General features: G+C 37.6%; 4 protein-coding genes across 6 annotated transcripts; 2 read left to right on the top strand and 2 right to left on the bottom strand.

Annotated features, from left to right (window-relative positions):
* Positions 1 to 1740: 1740 nt before the first annotated feature.
* PYR4 (pyrimidin 4) lies at positions 1741 to 8753 on the top strand. Of its 3 annotated transcripts, none has more exons than XM_021970403.2 (9): positions 1741 to 1898; positions 2078 to 2144; positions 2245 to 2390; positions 2480 to 2661; positions 3256 to 3392; positions 4186 to 4351; positions 4505 to 4621; positions 4837 to 4997; positions 8335 to 8753. In XM_021970403.2, exons 2-9 carry the CDS (start codon positions 2115 to 2117, stop codon positions 8527 to 8529), a joined length of 1134 nt encoding a protein of 377 aa, XP_021826095.1. In that variant the 5' UTR covers positions 1741 to 1898; positions 2078 to 2114; the 3' UTR covers positions 8530 to 8753. The 3 variants fall into 3 exon arrangements, with proteins under 3 accessions (XP_021826095.1, XP_021826096.1, XP_021826094.1); XM_021970404.2 differs by having other exon boundaries at positions 1755 to 1898; positions 2021 to 2144; XM_021970402.2 differs by having other exon boundaries at positions 1765 to 1829.
* A 788-nt stretch (positions 8754 to 9541) lies between these two features.
* LOC110766993 (uncharacterized) lies at positions 9542 to 9850 on the top strand. The gene has a single exon (XM_021970416.1). The coding sequence runs from the start codon at positions 9542 to 9544 to the stop codon at positions 9848 to 9850; it is 309 nt and encodes a 102-aa protein (XP_021826108.1).
* Positions 9851 to 11456: 1606 nt separating this feature from the next.
* On the bottom strand, positions 11457 to 12221 carry LOC110766983 (ubiquitin-like domain-containing protein). The gene has a single exon (XM_021970407.2). The coding sequence runs from the start codon at positions 12219 to 12221 to the stop codon at positions 11457 to 11459; it is 765 nt and encodes a 254-aa protein (XP_021826099.1).
* An 8676-nt stretch (positions 12222 to 20897) lies between these two features.
* Positions 20898 to 22717, bottom strand: LOC110766984 (transcription factor bHLH162). Its single transcript, XM_021970408.2, has 3 exons — positions 22440 to 22717; positions 21584 to 21928; positions 20898 to 21489 (listed from the first exon to the last, which is right to left on the bottom strand). Exons 1-3 carry the CDS (start codon positions 22617 to 22619, stop codon positions 21340 to 21342), a joined length of 675 nt encoding a protein of 224 aa, XP_021826100.1. The 5' UTR covers positions 22620 to 22717; the 3' UTR covers positions 20898 to 21339.
* Between the last annotated feature and the right edge of the window lie 4135 nt (positions 22718 to 26852).

Below are 26852 nucleotides of genomic sequence, written 5' to 3'. Positions count from 1 at the left end.
CACTTATCTTGCGTTTGGTGTATGTTTGGACTAAGACTATATTTTATATGGGAGCGGATCCGCTGTCCCCAAATTGGTGTCCTCTCCATGTCCCCTCTCTAATTTGCTAACACGTGTCAACTAACATAACAGGGAGTTAACTCTGTTAACTTTTTTATTTGACAATTTTAAAAATTAAAAAAAATTAAAAACTACCCAAATATCTGAGCGAGCTAGCGAGCGTCTTCGTCTTCTCTGCGTGAGCGTCTTCTCCTCTTCTCCACTTGCAGCATCAATTCCTTCCTTGCAAAACCCAACCATACCCACTCTCCTCCCTCATAATCTTTGCATCTTCTCCACCATCAACTCTCAAATGCTTGCAAAACCCAGTTCTCCTCCCTCCTAATCTCTGTTAGGAAATTTCAGAGAAGAAAACCAATTAATTATACCTTTTGTTCAAGCCCTGTGTATTGGAAACTTATATAATATACACTAAATCAAAGTATTATTTGTTCAATTTTCTTTGTTAGGTTTTATCTTCATGATATGTAGAAGTTGAATTTTTTTGTTTTGTGTACAAGTTCTTGGTTTTTCAAACATAGAGAATCAATCCCTGTCTCGATTACAAAAAAAAAGGTGATATGTTTGATTTCATATTCATAGTAATCAACCTTTTGAACAATTCCAGCCATAGGAATCAATCCCTATCTTGAATAAATTAATTGTTTTAGTAATCAATCCTAGCCATAGGAATCAACCTTTTGATTTCATAGGAATCAAACCCAGTCATAGTAATCAATCCATGTCTCGATTAAATTAATTATTATAGTAATCAATCCCAGCCATATGAATCAATCCCAGCCATAGTAATCAATCCCTGTCTCGATTAAATTAATTGTTATTTGATGATTATTGTTTTATATATAGAAATTTAAATCTTACAAATTATGTGTTGCCAATTTTCTCAAGGACCCAGCCATAGTAATCAATCCCTGTCTCGATTAAATTAATCCCAGCCATAGTAATCAATCCCTGTCTCAATTAAATTAACTGTTATTTGATGATTATTGTTGAGTTTAATATATAGAAATTTAAATCTTATCAATTATGTGTTGCCAATTTTCTCAAGGACATGAACGTAGAAAATAATTACAGAGACGATGATGGAACTCAAGCAAGTCCTAAGCTAATTTTTGAAATGGGTGGGACTTCAATGCTTTTGTAGACAGTGAAAGTAATGAAGAAAAGTTATCAGAAACTACACAAGGTAACACACCCAAAGCCCATTTACAACATAACAAAAAGGCTTTTAACTTCTTTTAAATTACAAAACTTCCATTGATTTCTTCAAACAAACCCAACCCCAAAACCTCATAAAAAGACCCAAAACACTCAATAGGGCATCAAAGTAATTTAATAATCAAAATTAAATTCCAATAAGGCCAGTTGTCATTTTTTGGTTTTTTTTGGGCTTGTTTATAGAAATTAAATGGTGTAGGATTTATTTATAGTTTTAGTGCTAAGAATGGGTATATGACTAAATATCTCCTTAGAATATTGGGCTTGTGATTTAATTAAACCAAATAATTAATTAAATATTTAAATTATTTTAAAATTCAAATATCATGCATAATTTTTAAATTTATTCCCCAGTTTAATTAATTAACTATTTGAATTTATTTAAAATTCGAATCTGGCATAATTTTTTAAAATTGTCTTGTTGGATTATATCTCTAATAAATACATGTTTCAACACGTGCCAGTATTTATAATTAAACACAAGTCTCCAAATTTTGGATCCTCACTAGAAAACTCACATGTTTTTTCTGCACATTCGCAACGTCTATGAGGTAAAGTTCTGATTTTGCTGCTTTCTCCAACTATCAGCTTCAAGCATCAGCCCTTCCAATTGGGACTCTGTAAGTAATATAGACTAAGCTCGGAGTTTAACGCCATTTCTTTGGGTTTGGATTTTCGCACACCAACTGTTTGAATTATTGTCTGAGATCTGAGTCCAAAACATTTATTGCATTTCTTCAAGGAGTAGGGCCGTGTTCAGAATATTTTGTAATGTAGTCTTTTACCTCTATGGAAACAGTCAAAATTGTTCTAATTCAAGAGGACTGGCATTTGGAATGATAAAGACTTTGGTCTTGCCTTGCAAGGTGTGTTTATTATCTTCTTCTTAAGATACTATGGCATTGAAGTTTTTATCTGCCAAGTTTCTCTAGTTTTGATTTTTTCAATATTTTTGTTGTGACATAGGCATTGAAGTTTCCCTCTGCAAAGTTTGAAGGGTCTAACCAGTTACAGCACAAAGGAACAAAAATGGAGCTCACTATAACACGCCCTGATGATTGGCATCTTCACCTTCGTGACGGGGAACTTCTTCAAGCTGTAGTTCCTCACAGGTTACTTTTGATTGATAATGAAAATATATGCGCATATATGTTCTTGTAGATTATGGGTTGTTGTTTTCTGATGTCAATATTACCTGCAGTGCAAGTCACTTTGCAAGAGGAATAGTGATGCCAAATCTGAAACCTCCCATCACCACCACTGCTGCAGCAGTGTCTTACCGAGAATCCATCTTGAAAGCACTGCCTGCCGGTAGTGACTTCACTCCTCTTATGACTCTGTATTTGACAGATACCACAAATCCTAACGAGATCAAGCTTGCAAGTAAGCCCCCCACTTTATTTGATATGCAGCTAGCTTTCGATGCCTGTTTTTAAATTAAATCATGCTTCAACTCTAGTCAACCCATTTAAAGCTTCAAAAATCTTCTTTTTATCATTCTTTTTGTTTTTCACGATTCAAAATGATGATAGCATAACTGAGAGTTGATAGAGTTGATATTATCCGTGGTGATATAGTTGTCCATTTTCTAGTATTTGTTTTCTTTAAGTATAACAAATTGATGGTTTGTTTCCACTGCTAAACCTTGTATGCCTCATCAAAGTTTTTCCTTTCTAATATTGCCACCGTATATATCAACCTTTTATTCTTTTTTTTTTTTTTTTCCTTCGTTTAACTGTTTCCTTGTCTGTTTGTTTGTGATAAGTTTATATGATTTATCAGTGGTCCAATTTATATGATTTATCATTCATTTGTCTAGTTAGATGCATGCAGGCATCTTTAAATTTTTTTTTTTCCATATAGCTTTTCTTCTCAAAATGGAATATGCACTTTTGTTTTTAAATTTTTTCTTTCTTTTTCTTTACTTTCTTAGATTAGAGAATAGTGTCCCCTTGTTGATTCTTATTATATCGACAGAAAGAAGTGGGGTTGTGTATGCTGTGAAGTTGTACCCTGCTGGTGCCACAACAAATTCTCAAGATGGGGTTACAGATCTTTTTGGAAAATGCCTACCTGTCCTTGAGGAGATGGCCCAACAGAATATGCCTCTGCTGGTATTCTTACTACCTCAAAAGCTTGAACTCTTTTCTTTGTCCGCTTATACTGAAGTGTTGGTTAGGGAGTTTTGATTGTATGTTTTCTTTCAATTGTAATTGAGGACATGAAAAGAAAATTCATTAAAACAGCTAGTTCTTTATAGTCACAATGTTAGGCTGGCCAGCATTGTTTTTAAAGATCCTTATGCTATTTCATAAATTAAGTCAAGTAAAATCAGACCCCAATTTCAGGTTGATGTCTTCACAATTTACATCTTGCTGGCATGTTTGTAGAAGAAAGCATTTAATTTTAGGTATATGGGGAAGCTCAGAAATTAATTTTTTCTTTATTATTCAGAATTGGAATTTAAGGTAAATTGTTATGTTTTCTTTATAATTATACTGGAGGTTTCCCATTATAGGCACATGCAGAAGCTTAGAAAATTGTGTTTATATTTCCTACAATTTGAATACTATAATTACTTGCCTTTTGTGTTATCATTTAGGGTTTTAATTATTACGTTATGTTAAATCTTATTTAAGGCTTTTCTTATCATTATGGAATTGCCTACATATAGGCCTTATTGTAATAGATTTTACAGACATTTCCTATATCTGTGCATGGTTTTAGCTAATTTCGAGCTGTTAACTGACTCATTGTTTAACTTTGATGTGAGTTGTACTACAACGTATAACGGATTACATGTTGAAGTGTACTTCTTTCCTTCACAAGTTGTGTTTTAGTCCATTTGTTGACGACATCATCTGGAATGACAACCTGTAACGAACAACATGTGCTATTTTATTTTAGGTTCATGGAGAGGTTACAGATGCTGACGTTGATGTATTTGATCGTGAAAAGGTTTTCATTGACACTGTTTTACGACCTTTAATCCAAAGACTTCCACAGCTGAAGGTTGTGATGGAGCATGTCACTACTAAGGATGCTGTTAAGTTCGTAGAGTCTTGCAAAGAAGGTATGCATAATCAGTTAAACGCAACACATCTGGGTTCTTGCATTCATGATTTTCCTCCTCTTTTTGGACAAGAGATGCATTTCAACAACTGGATTTCCTTATTATCCAAGTTTTGAATTGAACTTGCCAATCTCATGTAGTTTTATTTTCTAGGTTTTGTAGCAGCAACAGTTACTCCACAACATCTTCTTCTGAATAGAAATTCTCTTTTCCAAGGAGGATTGCAGCCTCACAATTACTGTCTGCCTGTACTCAAAAGAGAGATTCACAGTAAGTTACATTAAAATATTTCAGATGCTGCAAACCTTTAAGTGCTCAATTGGACTTTCAAGAATTGTTGCTGGTTTGTCCTCGTGGTGCACTCTCATATTATTTGATCTTGCGGAGTTGCATGTTTCACTTGTGATTTATAAACAACACAATAAGTAATCAAGTCTTTTTTAGTTCTCTCTTTCTCTCAAGCTGATTTATTATTCCTCATCTAGGACAGGCTATCGTGTCAGCTGTAACTAGTGGAAGCAAAAGATTTTTTATTGGAACTGATAGTGCTCCTCATGAGAGACGAAGAAAAGAATCTTCTTGTGGGTGTGCTGGTATATACAGTGCCCCTGTTGCTCTATCATTATATGCCAAGGTCTTTGAAGAGGTAATAATTCGTGTATCTGCTTATTTTGATAGGGCTTCCTGTTTGCACTTATGTTTCACTTTCTTTTTGCTAATGGTTAATTTCATATGTAACCAGTGAGGCATCATAGAAACATAGTTTGGTCATGTCTAATGTTGAGGGTTTAGGGTTTATAAAAGCAATATTTTAGACCTTAATTAACGCCACTACTAACGAAACTTACATTTGCCTCATTCTGAAGAAGCTTAATGCAGTTTGTGTAGGAGATTTTAGACCTACAAGCTTGGTCTCAAGCCTGTACAAATTGATTGCCAATGTTTTGTCCCATAGGCTTAGAGATGTGATCGGTGATACAATTTCATTAGTGCAAGGGGCTTTTGTGAAACGGAGGCAGATTTTGGATGCTGTGCTGGTTGCGAATGAGGTGGTCGAAGAAGTGCGGAAGAAGGATATCGGTTTCGTTTTCAAAATTGATTTTGAAAAAGCATACGATATGGTGGATTGGATTTTTTTGGATCGTATGCTGGAGCAAAAAGGTTTTAGGAGTGTTTGGAGGGGTTTTAGGAGTGTTTGGAGGGGTTGGATTAGAGGTTGTGTTTCATCGGCCAATTTTTCTGTCATTATTAATTATAGACCGAGAGGAGAATTTCGGGGCGATGAGGGGTTTATGACAAGGTGACCCCCTTTCTCTTCACTCTTGTGGCTGACGTTTTGAGTAGGTTGGTCGAGAGAGCTAGGGAGAGTGGCCTTGTGGAGGGTCTTAAGGTTGGGAGGGATAGCGTGGAAATCACTCATTTGCAATTGGCCGATGACACTATTTTCCTCTTATCTAACAAGGAGGGGAATTTATGCAATTTGTTTCGGGTGATTGACATCTTTAATGCTTGCTCTGGGTTAAACGTGAATGGAGCTCAATGTTCCATTGCTGGCATTAATTCTCCTGCAGGGTTGGTAGAGAGCATGGGCTCTGTGTTAGGATGTGAGGTGGGGGGCTGGCCCTTGAGTTACCTTGGCCTGCCCCTTGGGAGTAAGCCTAAGGCTGCTTGTTTTTGGGACAGTGTGGTAGAGAGAGTCGAAAAGAAGATGGACGGTTGGAGCAAGGCGTTTTTGTCTAGGGGGGTAGGTTGACTCTCGTTAATTCTGTGTTGAGCAGCATGCCTATTTACTATATGTCTTTATTCAAAATGCTTGCTTTGGTGGGGAAGAGACTGGATAGGCATATGAGGAATTTCTTCTGGGAAGGTTCTAAAGAAGGGAGGAAGGATCATTTGTTGAAGTGAGATGTGGTGACTCAACCTAGAGAGTGCGGTGGCCTTGGAGTGGGAAATTTGAGGTTGAGAAACAAGGTGTTACTTGGGAAGTGGTTGTGGAGATTTCAGACTGAGACTGGTTCCCTGTGGTATTCCGTTATTCAAAGTATCTATGGTTTGAACGAGAATGGTTGGATCTGAAGTGTGTGACTAACGGCTCGAGTTGGAGCCCATGGATTGCCATCTCCAAGGGGATTTCTTCTTTCTTTTCTCTCTGTCGTTTCAAAGTGTGTAATGGGGAGAGGGTGATGATGCGGACATCATTAGTTAGTTTCCTGATTTATTAGTTTCCTAGATTCTCAAGTTTTCCAGATTTCACTAGGATTTTAGTTTCCAGATTTTTAGTTGGATTTGATTTAAGTTTCCTAGTTTATTTTTACTTAGTTCCTTGGTGGATTAGGATTTCTGTTTTAGTAAGGGATTTTTATCCTATTGTCTCTAGGTTTTAGTTTGCTATAAATACCCCCCCATGTAGTTCTTTAAAATTCGGTTGTTGAGATATAAAGAAAAGCTTATTTTCCAGAGATTGGAGACTACTTGGTGTGAAGCCAAACCCCTGGTGTGAAGCCAAACCCCTGGAGTGATTCCAGACCTATCCCTTTTGTTCTATTTTCTGTTTTCCATTGTTTTCGCTTCCGCTAAACTACCTAAATACTCAATTCACCCATATCCTACATCAGGTGAGATTCTGGGAAGATGTTTGGGTGGGGAGTCTTCTTTTTGCAATTTGTATCCTCGCCTTTATAGGCTTTCTCGGTACCACAATGCCTCGATTGCTAATGTTTGTGCTGACTCTTCCTCGCTCCCTTTGAGTTGGGATTTTGGGTTCCGTAGGAATCTTAGTGATACCGATGTGGATGAATTGTCTACTCTTTTGGTTAGAATCGCGTCGGTTTCGTTGTCTCCTCTTATATTTGATGGTAGGGTGTGGACTCCTGAGTCCTCAAGTGTGTTTTCTATTAACTCCTTTTATAAGAAGATTTTGAATATTCACCTGATTTCTCTTCCCTCACCTTTCCTTGTGATTTGGAAAGCCAAAGTTCCTCCCAAGGTTCGTCTATTAGCCTGGTTAATTGCTCATGGTAAGATTAATACTTGTGATATGATTAAGAAGGGACATCCTTTTCTCTCTGTCCCCTAGTTGGTGTGTTATGTGCAGGTGTAACTCTGAAAGTATAAACCATTTGTTTTTACTGTGCCCGGTTGCTGTAGCTTTGTGGGTTCGCCTCTTTTTTGAGCTTGGTGTCCCGTGGGGAAATTTTGGTTCTTGTTGGGAGCTTCTTGGGGCCAGCTATCATCTTTTTGGCCGTAAGACTCGGAAAGATATCCTGGGTAGCTGTGCTTTGCTGGCAGTTTTCTGGGTCATCTGGATGGTTGGAATCATAGGATCTTTGATAATGTTATAGGCGATGGGATAGCTGAGCTTTGGGATAGGGTTCTGTTTTGGGGGTCCTTGTGGGCCTCTATTGTGCCTGAGTTTAGGGATTACTCGCTTCACCTAATCTGCCTGGATTGGAAGGCTGTAATGTACTGATCTTGGGTGTTTTGGTTTGTAGCTGTCTGGTTGTCTGTCAGCTCTTTGTTTGTTTGTTTCTTTCTGGTGTTGGTGGATTTCTCGTCCACCTGTTTCACCTGTTTTTGTTGTATTTGGTTGGTTCTCTTTTTAATTGAATGTTTCTTATAATAAAAAAGTGTAATGTTGAGATACAAATACACAGTGCAAAAGAGTGAGCTGATCCGAGTAGGATAATCAGAGAGTGAAGGAAGGTCAAGATAATCATGTGGTGAATTCTAGTTATTACACTTGGAAAAATAAATAAATATAGTTATGACAAATTCTACAAAATAAGGATCTTTGTAGCCAGCCCTATACATTTGGTATTCCAGTTGAGTTGAGTAGATAGGTTGGTAGTTCCATCGACTTATTCTGTGTCTGTGCTATTATATATTTAAATGAAAACTGTGATATTTGCTACATTTCTGCTGCCAATAGTTTACATGTCAGTGACACTGACACAGCATGGTATTACAAACTTTGCTTATTTCAGGCAGGTGCTCTTGACAAGCTAGAGGCCTTTGTAAGCTTCAATGGGCCAGACTTTTATGGACTTCCTCGAAACACGTCAAAGATAAAGCTGAGCAAGACTTCATTTAAGGTACCAGACTGCTTCTCGTTTCCATTTGGAGAAATCATTCCAATGTTTGCTGGGGAAACACTTGAATGGCAGCCATCCTTCAACTGATTCATCTTTCCATACTCACGGACCAAGTTGTTGGAATTTACTTGTTAATTATTCATCGTTCTCCTAATCTGGAAATTCAAATTAGAAGCGACCCCGGTTTTTATGCTTATTTCATGTATACAGAATGTGAAGCTTAATTTAAAATTGATAACATGTTTTAAATGCATGATCGATCTTCTGATTGTGATTTCCAGGAAATAAATGAAGACTGAATTGATATGTAATTTCTGTAGAAAAAATTCATTCATAAGTAGAACATTAGAAAGATTCTTTGCTACTTGTAGGTGTGGGAAAAGCTTTAATAAAATTACTGATTAGGTATCTGGTTTTTGCAACACTCCAGCTTCTCTCTTCTTTAGTGGATATTACAGTCTTTCTTACTTCTAAGAAAATGCCTCTCTGTAAATCCTCTCCGTTTCAAATCCATCTCCACACAAAGCTTTTCCTTCCTTTTGACAAATGATACAATTTCGTTCACTTGTTTCATATATTTTCATTACGTTGGGGACGCGAAATATGTTCAATTTCATTTCGTTGCATAAATAAGTCCACATTATTTTTTCATTTATTGCCATTTAATCTGCCTGCACTACCATATATGCTTTGTTCCCTCATACATTCTTGTTTGAGCTTGCATGGCCAAAAACTTATTAATTTCTTTACACTCAGAGATCCAATCTAATCCGGACGTACGATTTGTTTTTTTAATGTTACACTGCGCGGTGTTGTCAACCATCAAAATTATAAGATGTGATAGTAATAAGTATATATTTTAAGGTATAACATTAATGTGTGAATTGATAACATCACGTGACGGTGTTATTAAATTATCACACTTGCTTAACACTAAAAATCAGCCCATTCCACCAGCATGCAACAAACTAACTACCGAGAATGCAGCATACGTGACCACCTTTCAATTCCTACGCAATTGCCTCTCTCTCTCTCTCTCTCTCTCTATTTAATGTGTTTGATAAGTAGAAATGGAAAAAGGTTGCATTTGTCTTGTACAATGAAGGTGGTGGTAGAGAATTTGACAGGAAGTCTCTTTTATGTTCAAGTGGGCAACAATGCCACGGTTGCTGATCTAAAGCGAGAGATTGAAACCCAACAGAAACTCCCTTACGACCGTATGATCTTGATTCTCGGCGCTGATGATCATAGACTTATGATGAAGGACGATGGCGATGATGGGGTTTCGCTCGTTGATTATGGAGTTCAAGATGAGTCCCACATCTATATCTTCTTTGATCCCCTTGATGACGGCTCCACTCACCGTTTTGTACTTACCTGGCCTGATTCTCTCTTGGGGTGGGCATAGCTGAGCTCCCATGCCGAAGACCAAACATTCCAAGGCAGAAATCACGGAAAAATTAGATGGAGATTAAAATAGCAGATAGTGAATCTGGGATTCATATATTTCTTATCTTTTCTCTTTTATTCATGACCTTCTGATGGTATGGATAATCATTTGTTACCTAGTGCTTTACAAACATTACATAAGAGGCTTTTTTGTAGTACAAATTAAATTGTTTTTGTAATATGCTTTTATGCATTTTTTTTATTTTTTTTCTCTTTTAGAAATTTACACACAGCATTAATTCATTTTAAAATATCTTTTTATATATAAGCGATAGTCTAAACTACTTTTCTATTGTTGTTGAGAAAATAGTCTAAACTACTTTGTATGTTAAATTAATCTAATTTACAGAGAGGAAGATTTGAACTTAGGTGCAAGGAGACGGGATAATTGCCCTAGTCATATAGTGTCAAATGACATAACCCACGTATCTTCATTAAGTTTTAACATAGAATCAGAGTGTTGAGTAGTCTCAAATAAATTGATTAGGGCAATATTAACTTTGAGTACTTAAGAACAAGACTTTTTTTGTACTTAATAATTGGGAAAGTTTCAGCAATACTATGTGGACTTGAAGTCGTTGGACACTTTGACCCCCTAAACTTTGTTTGTATTTTTATTTATTTGCGACATTTTACGACCTAAACTAAACTTTGGTAGAAAAATATCATATGTTGTCAAGACTTTTAGGATTTCCCTTAAAAGAGTCGCGTGCAAGTCACATAGCACATGTACTTTCTTTTTTGCGCCATATGCTGCATAAATTTTTTTAAGTTAAAATCCCACACTTATAGGTCTATTGGGCATAACTCAACCCAAGATATTAGACCTAGGTGGTTAAGGAGGATAATATCGGTGCATGGTTTGGATAGGAGTTGGGCTCCTATTGGGCCCGTTGGTACAACAAATCATAGCCTGGTTCGGGTACACCACACTTGGTTCAAGGTGGAGCTATTAACATGTTTGATAAGGCGACTCAAGCAAATTCGTAGACCAACGGAGAAAGGTTGAGTGGGCTAGTGAAGCAAAGTCAAAGGCTCTAGGAAGTCCTAGTGGCGGCAAACTAGGTGGACTAAGGGCTCCTAGTAAGGCTCAAGAAATCCTTGTTGGAAGAGGTAGAGTTGCGGGAATATGTCAATGTCATCCTTGGAAAATGCGAGTGTTGTAACGGGCGGGTTACCTTAGCTTGGATCTCATTAGAGAATACAACAATAAACTACAAGTTCAAATATAAATGGTCCACTTCTAATTGCACCGATGCATTTTAAGTTAAAAATCTACACCTAAAGGTCCATTGGACCTAACCCAACCCAAGGTATTAGACCTAGGTGTGATTAAGGTGGGGACAATAATGGTGCATGGTTTGGACAGGAGTTGGCTCTTATTGGGCCGTTGGTACAAGAAAAATGTCGCAAAAAAGTAAATAAATAGATAAATAATTGAGGTGGTCAAGTGTCATGCTAAAATTTTGCCTTACTAATTTTGTCTATAGTTAATACAATACAATTACCATAAAAGTTCTATAGATGGTTAAACCAAGACTTTTGTAGTTAATAATTCTTGCATGTCAATATCCACTGCGACAAACAGCACCTTTAAATACATATATCGAATCTCCATCATCAACACCATGCCATCTGAGGCTGCAATTGTCCCTCATGATCCTCTGCTTGTGTATGAACAAATACTCATCAATTGGCAGAGTTTTACTGCTCAAAAGTAATTGCCTCAGGTCATTAACTGTGCTTGAGTCCTTCATTTCCAGTGGAATCATGGCAGCATTAAGTAAACTCGAAGAAGTTTGTACCACTACACTCAACCTTCTCACGGGAAGCTCATCCCTTACACGACTTATGCCCTTGAAGAACACAATGATTTCGGAAAATTCACGTATGCCGTACTCGGTTAAATTGCGAAAATCTTCGTGTAGCTCAATCCCAGAAAAGAAGAGTGACATTCTTTTGATGGGGGTACCATCCATGATGTGTAATTTTTCTTTTAGGCTACGCACGGTTTCGGATCTATCCACCTCTATGTGAAGTTGCCTTGCTGAAAACTTTATGGTAATTTGAATTTTACTAGAATGGTATGAATTTAAAGGAGGCCCCATCCATTTGATGGTAAGGTGAATATTTGTACCTTCAGTGATAATTGGATAATCTTCCATGTCTAGTCCATCTAATAACTCCCAGCCAGAGACTACAAGGATTTGTGAAGCCACTGGGGCACCCAAGATTTGTTCTATCTTTCTTTTGATTTCAACAACGGGTTCTTTGAGACTCACTTCTATGCTAAATTTGTGTCCCCATGAAGTAATAATAATCACCCTCATCCTATCCTTATTAATATGCTAAATATACTAGATGTGTGATAGGGTTTTTATTTTTCTTTTATGGTGCCAAATTAGCTTCAAGAAAACGCAAATATCACCTTTTAGTGGCTAGGCAACGAGCGGTTTTTAACGTCTGGATTGAGAAGGGAAATCAAATTTTGATGTTAGAGTCATGTCAAAGGAATGAGTATTCCCATATATTAATCGCATGCGATTGTATTCTAAATTCATTCAGAAAGCATTATCGGATGCTTTGACCAAAAGAAAAAAAAGCATTCTCAAATTTTGATCATGATTCATGACCAAGATTCATGCATGCATGAAACTCTCTCTCTCTCTCTCTCTCTCTCTCTCATGCATGCATGAGCTTAAAGAAAAAATCCATCTGGGATTTCGTTTGACCGTTTGAGTATTCTTTTATATGTGTTAGGCCCTGTTTGGTTCACAGAACAGATTTGAGGGGAAATCACTTCCCATATCATTTCTTAAGGGATGAGAAAAGGAAGATTCCTTTCTCACGTTTGGTAATGCCGGGAAAGTAACCGGGAGATTTCACTTTATTTCCTTTCCCATGTTTGTTTTGAGTAGGAATGGAAAACAAAGTTTGTATAATTTTTCAATTATACCCATATTAAATCAAATAAAAAAAGAGTACATTTAATGATATATTGTAATTCTAAATTGTTAATGGGGACAAAATGATCATGAAAAATGTGCATTTAATATTGGCTCATTTTCCCAAACTTTCCCATTAGAAGGGAAAACAAAACCCAAGTTGGGAGTATGGCTTCACTTTCCCTCCTACTTTCCCATATGTCAGACAACCATTTCCCATGTATGGACTTACAAAACATGAGAAAGTAAATCCCCAAGCCTCCTTTTCCATGAACCAAATAGGGTCTCAGGGTCTCCTTGGTAAGACCTTCGTCGTTAACTTATCAAGCCATTCCAATGCAATTGCCTTCTATGACCGTAGCCGTGTCTAAATGCTTCATCCTTCTTACCTTGAGACAAAAATGTGTCAACCTGTAAAGAGAAAAGGTAATCTTAAATACATTTATATGTACATACTAGAACACTATCTGATCAAATTATTAAAATTTAGCTTAACCTCTTCAAAGTTATTTTTCCTCGATTACAACCCATATCTTTATTTTTGTTTGAATAAAAATCATGTTTTTTTCTAAATAAAACCTGATGACTAGGATCCAACTCGGCAAGTTACCTAATCAAGCGCAAAATCGAATTTATTGTACTTTTCGATTCCTAAAATACCCCAAACTAAGCCATTATTGCATTTTGTATATTAATGTAGGAACCAATATAGAAACAATTTTTAATTGGATTGTAACTAATGACACATGTTGAATTTGAAAAGATCCCCAAATGGATGTAGAAATTAATTTGGAAACTTTTTTAAATTTAACAATAAGATTTAAATACCTAATCAGTTTATTTAATAAATAAATAAATATTTATTTATTTATGAAGTATACATGATTAATTATCTATTATATTATTGTTTTATAAATATAATAGTGTACATACAATTTTATGTTGAAAAAATAAAGTAACTATTACTTCTACCTAGTATAAATTTACTTATTATTCAAATAATATATCCAACTTTAATAAATACATTTTGGATATAATTTACCTAATAATTTCCTATTATGCAATAATATAACTTGTAATTTACCTATTATGGGGATATTGTAGGTATATTAAAGCCAACACATTTATAAGTATATTGTGAAAATAATTTACCTACTCATATTGGATATATACAAGATATAAAGGTAAATTTGTAGGTACATTATATTGTATTGATAATAATTTACCTATAATATTTTATTGGGACAAAATTTGAGGGATTTTTTATTGGTTGAAAATTTAAGGATTTTTTTATTGGTAGAAATTTTAGGTATTAGAGGGAATGCCCAAAAAAAAAAAAAACGGGAGTCATTGATATGATATAAATGAGGAAGTATTAATTAGAAATGAGGGACTTAATGACATACTTGAAAATCGTCAGGTTGACTTATCTGAAGTCTGGTGGCAAACAATGTAAATATGTAGGATTACTATGACCTTTTATTTCTTACGGGGCATTTTAGTTTGAATTTGGATTTTATACATAGATTTGAAAATTAATGGGTAGATGTCTAGGAAATGGAAATTGTAGGGGCATATATTAGACCAGCCCTAAAATATTTTGTACTCTAAAGTGATACTGAAACTCACAAAAGAAGATGATATTGAACAAAAACCGTCATCTCAATGGTACACAGACGACGGTATTGAACAAAAGTCTCCACCAACGTAAAAAACAATATTAATACTATCTTGCAAATTCAACACAAAACCACTACAAGGAGATACTTAGGTATCCACAATATTGTTTTTTTTTTTGGAAAGATAACCAAAATGCTAAAGAGTTAATTGATAGAATTCGGTCCAAGTTTTCAGGGTGGAAAGCTAACACCCTCTCTATAGCAGGGAGACTAGCCCTAATTAAGTCTAATGTTTCTGGTATGCCTAATCATGTTATGTCCTGTTTTAGATGTCCCCCTAGATGGCCAAAGAAATGAACAAATCTTGTAGTACTTTTTTCTGGGGTAGTGATAGGATTCCTCCTATCTCTTGGAAAGTTGTCTGCCTTCCCAAAGATCTGGATGCTAGACATATCTTATGTAAAGGTCTTACGTGGGTGATGAGAAATGGCAGTTCCATCTTTTTCTGGACCTCCCATTGGGTTTTGCCTTTCCCTCTTCTTGACCTAATCCCTCAACATCAAAGACTCCCCTTAAATCTTAACAAGAAAGTCTAAGATTTTATTACCAATCACAAATGGGACATAAACAAACTTTCTCAAGTTTTGGATGATGATTTGGTTGATAAAATTTTAACAATTCCTCTTCTTATCTCAAAGTTGCAAGATCAAATGGTTTGGGGCCCTAACCCTAGTGGCTCCTTCACCGTTAACAGTGCCTACAACCTCCAAGTTTAGAGCATCCCTCCCATCCTCTAGCCCATCTTCCATGAAAATGTGGAAGCTTGAAATTCCTCCTAAAGTTGAGATTTTGCCTAGATGCTTATAAGAAAAAAGCTTTTCAAGTGGGAACTAGACTTCACAGATTCATGCCTCGACAGTGCCATGATTGCCCTTTTTATCAAGAGCAGATAGAGAGAGAGAAAGGGATGGAGGAGATAGAGATTGGTTAGGTGCTGGGAATTTGGGATAGTGAAGGAGGGAGGATTTTGAGATTTTGGTTGCCAATTTTCGCGCCCCGAGGAAGAGGTAAAGACCAGCTTTTAGCGTGGGGTTTTGGTCTGACAAAATTGCCCTTCCACGTGAGTGGCATGTGGTTGCTTCGTTAAAGAAATTGACAGAAATTTTATCTTGTCCTTGAATTGCTACAAATATGAAACTATATGGTCAAAAGTGACGAAATTAAAACTACACGGTCAAAAGTGGTTGAAGTGCCAAACTACAGGGACGAAAAGCGACTTTTGGCCTAGATTATTTGTTAGCATGCAAGTTTTTTTAATTAGTTTTTTCCATTTTGGTTGAGTTAAAAGTGTGCTTTTGGATCTTCAATCTCTACTATGGAAATAGTCACCGCTAATTTGTTAGAAAGTAAATACAATTTAGATAGGAAAGAAATCTGTAATTGATCCATATCCAATCCTTACCTTAGATGGTATTCCTAGATAGTAGGATTTCTTATTGTACAAGGAATACTTGTGTATATATTCCTATGTTATTAATAAAATATTCATTCCAGCCAAATATCTTTTTCTACATGGTATCAAACTCAGGTTTCCAAAACCTAGCTCCTCTTTTTTTCTCTCTCTCGTCTCTCACACATGGGTGACGACAGTTCTTCTACAAAGGGTGGCAGTGACACTGCTGACCCTCTTTTTCTCAACCATTCAGACCACCCCAGATTGGTCCTTCGTTCAAAGAAACTCAATGGTGACAACTACAATACTTGGTCTCGATCGATGAGTATCTTAGTGCCAAAAATAAAATTGGATTCATAGATGGATCTATCAAGAAACCAAGGGCATATAAGAAATCTCTTGATTCTGGCGGCATGTGTGAGATCCCACATCGACCAACGGAGAGTGAGTGATGTGCTTTATATGTACACACCCGCATCCATATAGCACGAGGCCTTTTGGGAGCTCACTCGGAGTCGTAGGAACTCCGAAGTTAAGCGAGTTGGGGCCAGAGCAATCCCAGGATGGGTGACCCATTGGGAAGTTGGTAGTGAGCTCCTAGAAACAAAACTGTGAGGGCCAGAGAGGGGGGCCCAAAGCGGACAATATCGTGCTACGGCGGAGCCGATTCGGGATGTGATAATTTGGTATCAGAGCCACTCTGCCGTGTGGTGTGAGTGTGCCGACGAGGACGTCGGGCCCTTAAGGGGGGTGGATTGTGAGATCCCACATCAACCAACGGAGAGTGGGTGATGTGCCTTATATGTACACACCCGCATCCATATAGCACGAGGCCTTTTGGGAGCTCATTGGCTTCGGAGTCGTAGGAACTCCGAAGTTAAGCGAGTTGGGGGCCAGAGCAATCCCAGGATGGATGACCCACTGGGAAGTTGGTAGTGAGCTCCCAGAAACAAAACCGTAAGGGCCAGAGAGGGGGGCCCAAAGTGGACAATATCGTGCTACGGCGGAGCCGACCCGGGATGTGACAGCATGTCAGTGGTGCAACGACATGGTAGTGTCGTGGCCTTTGACTTCCCTAGAACCCAATGTGGCTGATAGCGTCATCTACTTGTCCACCGCTCACAAAATTTGGGAGGACCTTCGCAAGCGTTTTTTCTCAAAACAATGTCCCTCGTCTCTTTCAAATCAATCGCGAGATCGCCTCTTTCACCCAGGGGCAGCTTTCGATTGTTGCATACTACACCAAATTAAAGGGCTTTTGGGGTGAGTTGGCCTCTTTCAGTGAGGCCACATCTTGCACATGTGGTGCACAGAAAGAAACCAATCGGCTTATGCAATGTCTTATGGGATTACCCGAATCTTACAGTGCAATTCGTGGGCAGATTTTGTTGATGAAACCTCTCCTGATAGCTCGACAAGCATATTCCTTCATCTCACAGGAAGAGAAACAGTGGGAACTTGGCTCCACCCGTCCTCTAGATTTGCAGACAGCAGCATGGCCATTCGTAGCTACTCTCGCACACGTCCAAGAGGGGATTGGCCTCCACTTCACTACACCTACTGCAACTATGATCATCATACCCGAGATACCTGCTATCAACTTCATGGGTACCCACCTGGGCACCCACGCTATAGACAGAAGCCCACTCCATGCCACAACCACACTAACAGCAGCAGTAGCAGCTGGCACACTACCAACAGCGCCGGCGGTAGTGGCCACCGTTCTCATGCCACCTTTTTTGCGCACCAAGTCATCGTCGCTCCTCCAACTCTCCAAGACATTCAGTATGCAATGCCTCACTTATCCGCCAACCAGTATCAACAAATCATGTCTATGATGGCCGAGACATCCAGCTATCCTCCTTACAACCCACAAGCACATGTCGCTTCTGCCAGTTCTTTTTCCCATGGTTTGTCACCCATCGTCTCCTCTCATGGTCAATGGATCATTGACAGCGGTGCAACGGATCACATCATATCCTCCCCTCATTTATTGACAAACAGTACACCCACAAATCATTCACCTCCAGTTTCCCTACCTAGTGGAGACAAAGCTCCAATTACTTCGACATGAAATATTCCTTTAAATTCCCATACACAATTGCAAGATGTTTTATGTGTGCCTAGTTTCAATATTAATCTTTTATCCGTTGGTAAAATTACAGATGGGTTACGTTGTTCCGTAACTTTTTTTCCTTCTTAGGTTATTTTGCAGGACTTGGTTTTGAAGACAACAGTTGGTGTGGGTAAGCGACGAGGAGATCTTTACTACCTATTGGCACTCGGCTCCACCACCACAAATGACCGTACACCTGCCTGTCATCTTCTCACCACCTCCGCTGACCTTTGGCATCGCCGTCTAGGACATGTTTCCCCAGCCCGTCTTTAATTCTTAGCTAGTACTTCTTTAAATTGCTCTTTTGATTCGCGTCATGTTTGTGATATTTGTCCGTTGGCGAAACAAACTCGCCAACCTTTCGGACTCAGTTCTATTTCAACTTCTAGACCTTTTTCTCTTTTACATTGTGACATTTGGGGTCCTAGTAAACATCATTCTCTTATTGGGGCTTATTATTTTTTATCCATCATTGATGATTTTTCTTGTTTTACTTGGGTTTTTCTTATGAAGCATAAACATGAAACACAACTCCTCCTAAAAATAAATTTCCCTATGTTGAAACACAATTCCATCTCAAAGTTCAACAAATTCATGTCGATAATGGGGGAGAATTTTTCTCCATGCGCAATTTCCGTTCTGACCATAGGATCATTTATCAACACTCGTGCATTTCAACACCCCAACAAAATGGCGTTGTGAATGGAAACATCGCCACCTCCTCGAAAGTAGACGAGCCCTTCGTTTTCAATCTAATTTACCCATAAAATTTTGGGGGAATGTGTTATTACTGCCACTTACATCATCAATCACCTCCCCACCTCTCTTCTTCACAAAAAAAAACCCCTTTTGACATTCTCTACAACAAAGCCCCATCTTACCTCCATATGAAAGTTTTTGGTTGCCTTGCCTATGCCACCTCTGTTCACCCAAGCTCCAAATTTACTCCTCGGGCCCAAAAATCAATTTATCTGCTACCCAATTGGACAAAAAGCTTACACACTCTACAATCTTGAAACCCATAAAATCTTCACTAGCCGCAACGTTCTCTTCCTTGAAGACACCTTCCCTTTCTCCACTCATGACATTTCCACACCTACCCACACTGGACCCCCTCCCTTTATTGCCCCTCATCGGCCCAGACTTCCCCACCTCATCCTTTTCGGCTCCCCACACTAAACCTTTTTCTTCCTCTCCTCCTCCATCCGACACAAGCTCCAACACCGTCCCGCCTCTTGACATCACCATCCCCACGAACCCACCTTCTCCCGACAGTACCTAGGCGCCCCCCCCCCCCCATGACGACTTAGCCCCCGCCAACCCACACCTAAACCACCTCAGCCCACCTGTACTTCCTCCCGTATCAAGCAACCCTCCACACGCCTCAAGGACTTCGTTCGCTCGCAGGTGATACTACCCCCGCACCATTCCTCATCTTCATCGACCAGTCCACCACCAGGTACTCGTTTTCCCATCTGTAATTTTATCTCTTACCATCAATACTCACACAAGCATCTTTCTTTTGTTAACTCCATTAGTCGAAGGGTGGAGCCTTCTTCTTTTGCAGAAGCTAGCAGTGATCCTTGTTGGCGTGAGGCTATGGACTTCAAACTTGCTGCTTTTGCTGCCAATCACACTTGGACACTTACTGCTTTGCCCCTTGGCAAATTTCCCATTGACTGTTAATGGGTGTACAAGATCAAACACCGTGCTGATGGTTCTATCGAACGCTATAAAGCTCGCCTTGTTGCCAAAGGATTCACCCAGACAAAGGGCCTTGATTATCATGAAACTTTTGCTCCCACTGCTAAGATGATCATCGTTCGTTGTCTCTTAGCTATCACCTCCAGTCAGCATTGGGTTATCCACCAACTTGATGTCCATAATGCTTTTCTCCATGATGATTTACATGAAGAAATATATATGTCTCCTCCTTCTAGTGTTCAACAATAAGGGGGAATCTAAGGTGTCGCCTTCACAAATCTCTTTATGGACTCAAATAGGCCTCTCGACAATGGTTTGCCAAGTTTATAGAAGCCATTCTTGTTGCTGGTTTTATTCAGTTAAAGTCCAATTATTCTCTTTTCACCCTCAAAGATGGCAAGTCTTTTATAGCATTGTTAATTTATGTTGATGGTATTCTGATTACAGGCAACGATATTGATGCAGTTAATTCTCTCAAAAGCTTCTTACACACTCATTTCCGCATCAAGGACTTAGGGGATTTGAAATATTTTTTGGGTATTGAAGTCTCTCGTTCCAAGAAACTTGAGATACTCAAGGATTATGGGTTCTTTGGTGCTCGCCCTATTGATTTTCCAATGGAGGAAGCCAAGCTTTCTGACAAAGGTGAATTGCTGAAAGATCCTGAAAAATACAGAAGATTGGTGGGACGATTGCTTTATCTGACTATTACACGGCTGGACATCACTTATTCCGTACATGTCCTGAGCCGTTTCATGCATCAGCCGCGACTACCTCACATGAATGCTGCTCTCCAGGTTGTTCGGTACCTCAAGTCTACTCCGGGTCAAGGTTTTCTTTTTCAGTCTGACAATAAGTTAGATTTAATTGCTTATTGTGATTCGGATTGGGCTGGTTGTCCTATAACCTATCGTTCAACTACTGGATATTGTGTATTCTTGGGTAATTCATTATTTCCTGGCAAACAAAGCGACAGAAGACAGTTTCATTATCCTCAACTGAAGTTGAATGTAGCGAAATGGCTTGCACCTGCTGTGAGATTACTTGGTTACGTTTTTTGTTGCAAGATTTACACTTGCCATCTTCCGGTGCATCTCATATATATTGTAATAATCAGGTGGCACTACATATAGCAGCAAACTCAATCTTTCATGAGAGAACACGACATATTGAGATGGATTGCCATTTTATTCAGGACAAAATACTTGATGGTACTATTTCTACATCGCATGTGAACTCTTCGCTCCTAGCTGATACCTTTACAAAACCATTGGGCAAGGAGAAATTTTCAATTATGTTACGCAAGTTGGGTGTTCTTGACATTCACTCTCCAACTTGAGGGGGAGTGTTTGAAAATAAATACAATTTAGATAGGAAAGAAATCTGTAATTGATCCATATCCAATCCTTACCTTAGATGGTATTCCTTATTATACAAGGAATACTTATGTATATATACCTGTGTTATTACTAAAACATTCATTTCAGCCAAATATCCTTTTCTACATAATTGATTATTCAGAAAGTACAGATCTGTGTGATTTTCCCAATCTAGCTACTCAATCTGGGAAATTAATACAAATGATTTGATTATAGCTAGCAGTACCAATATTCAGAACTGATCCCATATTGTCTCAGGATAGATTTCAAAGTCCCAAAGGTACTCTCGCTGCAGTTCTTCATCGCTGGTGGATCCATTCACAAATCTTCTCAATTTCTCAGTTATTTTTGCAGCCCCAAAATCAAGCATAGACTTGCCCATCTACACAAAAGAAAATCCAAATGAATAATTCTAATAAATATCAAAACAAAACCCAATTGATATCAAATTTCTTGAAAAATTTCCATTGCTCTACCTCTGCACGTATAACGTGAAATATTGAGTCTCCCAAAGTTGATAAGCTCGCATGCACAACATCTGCTTGTTCGTCGTGAAGTATACGAATTATTTCGTTGAACATGAACTGGTAATTGTCTAGCCCACTGATCAATACTACCTCCAGTGTGGACCCCATCTCATGGATTTGGATTTGCGGTGGTTTTGAGCTCCTCATGCTATCAAAGTTTGTGCATGCAGTATGTGATCTTTTTCTCTTTCCCTTTAAGCTATCCCTCTTCTCCTGGGACTTCTGCAGCTTTGACTCTAGGCTTTTTATGTAGTTTATGGCTTCATCTATTTGATCAGGCAGACTTAGTGGCTCCTGTATTTAATTGGTGTCAGAACAAATTAAAGCATTATTTACTTAAATTCTCTGTCTTTCAGCATAAAGCATTATTTACTGTAAAAAAAAAAATATATATATATATATATATATATATATATATATATTTTGGACAAACTGGTACTTGAATAGAACCAGGGTGCAAACAAAGCACCAATTACAAATAGGCAGGAGTCCAATGACAGGGGACTACAGGCAAATGAAACATCAAAGTGAACATAGCTTGTGGATACAGATTGGAAAGAAAGAGACGCTGCTTCAAAAAGCCTAAAGTCGTCACAAACCAACCAGCATCGGGAAAAGAATATATGCAGTGATACCTATTTTATAATATACTCAAAGTAAGAATCAAAATCTCAACTTGTTATTACTAGCTATAAGAGAACATATGCGGCTCATACACTCTAGCTAGTTTTCACAGTTAGTGTACACGTATGTGCAATAAGATCGTAATCTAGACGTATATATATAGAGGGAGTGAGAGAGTGACCTGGGAATTTTGGCGAGGGAGGAGAGAGTTGAGCTTGGAGTAGAGGACTTTCATTTGGTTTCTCCTGTTCTTCTCTATCACCCTCCTTTCTACTTTGGTTGAAGAAGACTGACTTCCTTGATTATGATCCATTTGAATTTGATGATCTCTCTCTTCCAAGTTGGCGGCTAATAATCCCATGAAGCTGAATTTCCCAAGTTTTTGTAGTTTGAATTGCTCTTGCTTTGAGCAATACGCACATGCATTTATATTCTAACTCCAAGTCTCTTCTAGCGAGTCTCCCTAGTGATGATAAAAGTGCGAAAAGGGAAGAAGTCTTCAAGTGATGAGAAAACAGAGGGAAATTAATGAGTAGGGTCAGAGTGAGAGCTACTCGATCGTCATCCAGACTTACATCAGCCATACGACCAGTGACAGCCGTCAACTTTGAAAAATTTGAGATTTGGAACAGTTGGCACGTGGATTTATTTAGCTTTGTCCTTTCTTGGAAATTAGGTCCCTCCATTAAGCCAATTTAAAGTCAGAGAGGCACGTACACACTGCTGTAGCTTTATTTTCTGTTGGTTTGTAAAAATTTGAGTGTCCATATGTGGCAGGCTTTTCTCTGTTACGCGGTGTAATCGCATTTTTCACGTTCTTAATTTTTATATAAGTCTAAGTCAAAACCCAACCATCTCTCGCTAAAAGAAAAAGAAAAAGTTAAAAACTCTTGTCTCAACCAGCATTCCTATCGTGGAAGTTTTCAAGTGACATTTTCTTCCTTATCCATTGTTTCTAGCTAGTGGTTTACGTTTGAACTCGAGTGGATAATGAAATAGGGGGAATTTAATTTCGTGATCTCTTCGGAACTACAAACTAGAACCTCTTTAAGGGAAATGTTAAATTTAAATTTAATGGTTTATGTGATTTATAAAATTGGAATAATGTAATGTCGGTACAACTTGAAGAGATCACATAAACTTTGTAGATTCAGCAAATAAATTTATTAAATAACTATACTATGTATGGAATTCCACAAACTCTCACTAAATTTCTTTAAGCAAGTACTGGGAAATGAAATTCCTTTATATACTTTTAAAAATGATAATTTATTCAATTTATCAACTCCTTGTTTTAGGAGAAAAAAAAAATTATCTTCATTGAAAAGTTTTATATATTTTTTCCTTCCACAGTACTCCTCCACCCATTGCTTTCCCCAAAACTATAAGAGCATCCACAGTGGGGGGTGTATTTTCGGTGGTGTAAAGCCACTTTTACATCCCCCTTTACACCTCCGGGGGGTGTAAATACGCTTTTTGCTCTAATGGGGGGGTGTATTTTCGGGGGTGTAAAGCCACTTTTCTCCATTTTCCTCTCCTTTTTGTAGATGGGTCCCACCTGCAAGAGATGTAAAAAAAGATGTACAATTGCATCTAAATATACATCTCCAAGGTGATGTAATTTTACATTCATGTACACCCCCCCACTGCGGGTGATTCCGATCACAACGAGTGTATATTTAACATACATCCCCTTATATATCCCCCCACTGTGGATGCTCTAACTCTATCTCCAGAAACCCAAAATAAGCCTATTTTATTCTCCTCCGATTTTACTGATGACTTCTTTACCACGTCACACAATAGTAGTTGCATTATGATCAAGCCCGTGATTGTCTAACCTCTCCCAATCTTTCCAATCCTTCCCACCATCCTCCTCAACCACAACATCTCCTCTGTGAAAAGCACTTGGAGCAGCTGAATAATACGACCAAGAATAAGAAAATTCAAAGAGATCGATTAGACGAAGATAGATTCCAATAATCCCATGAATAATCGTAAATTGAAAGATAAGAAATATCTAAAATTTGATTCACTCTCTCTCTCTCTCTCTCTCTCTCTCTTGGGTGCTGCTCTAAATTCTTATAGATGGTCGAATACGTTCTTTGTGAAATGAACGAAAATGAAAACCTTGTATTTTGTAGGACAAGCCTAACAAGTTTGTAGTTGTCCACTGTTCCAATTGTAAGACAAAGCAATTTTGCTTTGATTGTATGGAAAGATGTTGACATTTTTAATTTGAATGAGCAAATTGTGCATTATTTTCATTTATACCATTAAATCTAATTTTGTATGTATTTGTGCGAGTTTGGTTGAAAGTTTTAATTTTAGTGAGCTCATTGTGTTTGCATTACGAGAGAGAGAGAGAGAGAGAGATGAGGAAGTGGCAGTGGTGGAGAAAGAGAGAGGTGAAGTGTGGTTGATTTGTGTAGTGGAGGGATGTAAGAAGTGGTGGAGAGAGTGGCGTTGGTTTTTGGCAATCCTAATGATTTTTTTTTTTTAAAAGAAATTACATTGGACACAAATAAATAGTTTGTATGCGTGTACAAAAGTCAAATCAAAAGCAGCAATCAATGATTATCAGATATATGCCATATTCGTGTCCAAAAGTCTTGATTTTAAGACACAAAAAGTAAAATCATGCCCTATGAACGATGAAAACTCCTATAGGAAACCGACTATTTTAAATTGACTTCATTGTGACTATCAAACATAGAGCATGAATAATTGTGTCTTTTGCATCAAAGAGCACGAATAACAACGGTACTCAAAACCAGATATAGTACAAGTGAACGCTCTGAAAAAAATAAATAAAAACTTTAAAGATTGTATGTATTTGTAAATTTTGTATGCGTGACAACGCATTCCGATAATTGATATTGGTCTTAGGTCATCATGTAGGCACTGCTCCTTTTGATAATCAATTCATGCACATGGGGTAATGGGTCCAATCAGACCCACTCGGCTCCCAGATATAGTTTGGCCCTTCAGATTAGTGGTGAAGGATGAAGCTTCCCGGGCCTTCACTGTCTCAGAAGTGGATTTTAGTGGTGTGCTTAAATGGGAATGGAAAATGTGAATGGGACTGTGTAGATCCCCGCGGGTCCAATGAAAAAGACTTTGACTTTCTAAGTCTTGAAATCTTTCAATTAAGGACTTTCTCATGTTACTGTTGACTTATTATTAGTCACCCATGGCCAGAGAGTCAACAAAAATCGATTTGGGTTGTTAGGCTTTTTAATGGAAATATTTTTGCTCATTATTTTAACTCAAAGTGTATTTTCACAACTATTCTTAATGTTTAATACGTGTTCATAAGCATAACTATGGTTATAACTTTTTACGTTATATTTATGGAACTATGGTTATGCATATAGACATGTGTCAAGTATTGAGAATGATAATGAGGAAACACCTTAGGTCAAAGTTGTGAGCAATAATGCTCTCGATTCTCGATACCTAAAATTTTATGGATAGGACAATATGATGTTTGGTTGTTAGTGATGTTATTGTCAACCCAATGCAATCTTTATAATAGTTTCTATATATGCACGTCATGCAATAGACCATTGATATATTTATTTATCCCTAATTTTATGTTTGTTAGTACAGATTAGTTTCATTTATTTGAGCTCATTAGGTTATTTTTCATATTTTCCCTATTTTTGTAGGTCTACGAGTCAAGTCTGTGGAAACAATGCAAATAGCTAATTTAAGTCAAGAGTCAACTGGGAATGTGTACATCTTTTTTTTTTTTTTGGTTTCTGAGGGAATGAGTACATTTTTTCAAAGAGATTCGTCTATTTTTCATATATATTGTATTTATATTTTCATTTAAAGATTGATTTTTTTGTACCGTTTTTTATTTTATTTTAATTAGTTAAACAAGGCTCTACTATGTTATAGTCACATACACGTCAAAAATTGTTTTTTCTTGTTTTGTCAGTAGTAGGTAGGAAGGGGGAGGGGGAAGTAATACATATGGATATGGGGCTTCTCTTGATGTCTCCTCTCTGGTTCGAATCTGTGCCATGGGGGAGGGGGCAGCACCTCAACCACTCAGCCCATTGGCATGGCACCGATACTTCAAAAGTTAAGACAATACAAAAACTGATAGAAGCTTTTATGGTGTTAATATACTATTACAAATTTCAAAATATTATCCAAAACATTTCATTCTATATCAGCGATATCTTTTATTTATTATGGTCTTTTATAGCCAAATAGCTCCATGGAGAAATTAAAAATATTTTTTCAAATTTAGAAGAAAATATAAGGGTTAATGTAATAAATATTGAAAAACTATTTTGATTGCTATAATTCCACAGAACAAATATTAAAACATGGATTTTTATATTACCATAATCAATATTTTAATACATCATAATGTCATCATTTATCATCATTTCTTGAAATGAACTTACAATTGTTTTACCTTTCATTTGGATGGAGAAAAATAACTCGGCATTTAGCTAAAAGTCAGAAATTTAAATTTTCATTGTTTGGCAATGTAAAGATGAAACTTATTAAATGACGCACAGGAAAAATTTGTGGAAATTGGGGATCGAGATTCATGAGTTGAGTTTCTGCCAAA

The sequence above is a fragment of the Prunus avium genome, chromosome 3, assembly GCF_965620075.1.
Source record: "Prunus avium chromosome 3, drPruAviu1.hap1.1, whole genome shotgun sequence".
NCBI lineage: Eukaryota > Viridiplantae > Streptophyta > Magnoliopsida > Rosales > Rosaceae > Prunus > Prunus avium.
This window is presented reverse-complemented; position numbering and strand designations above follow the sequence as displayed.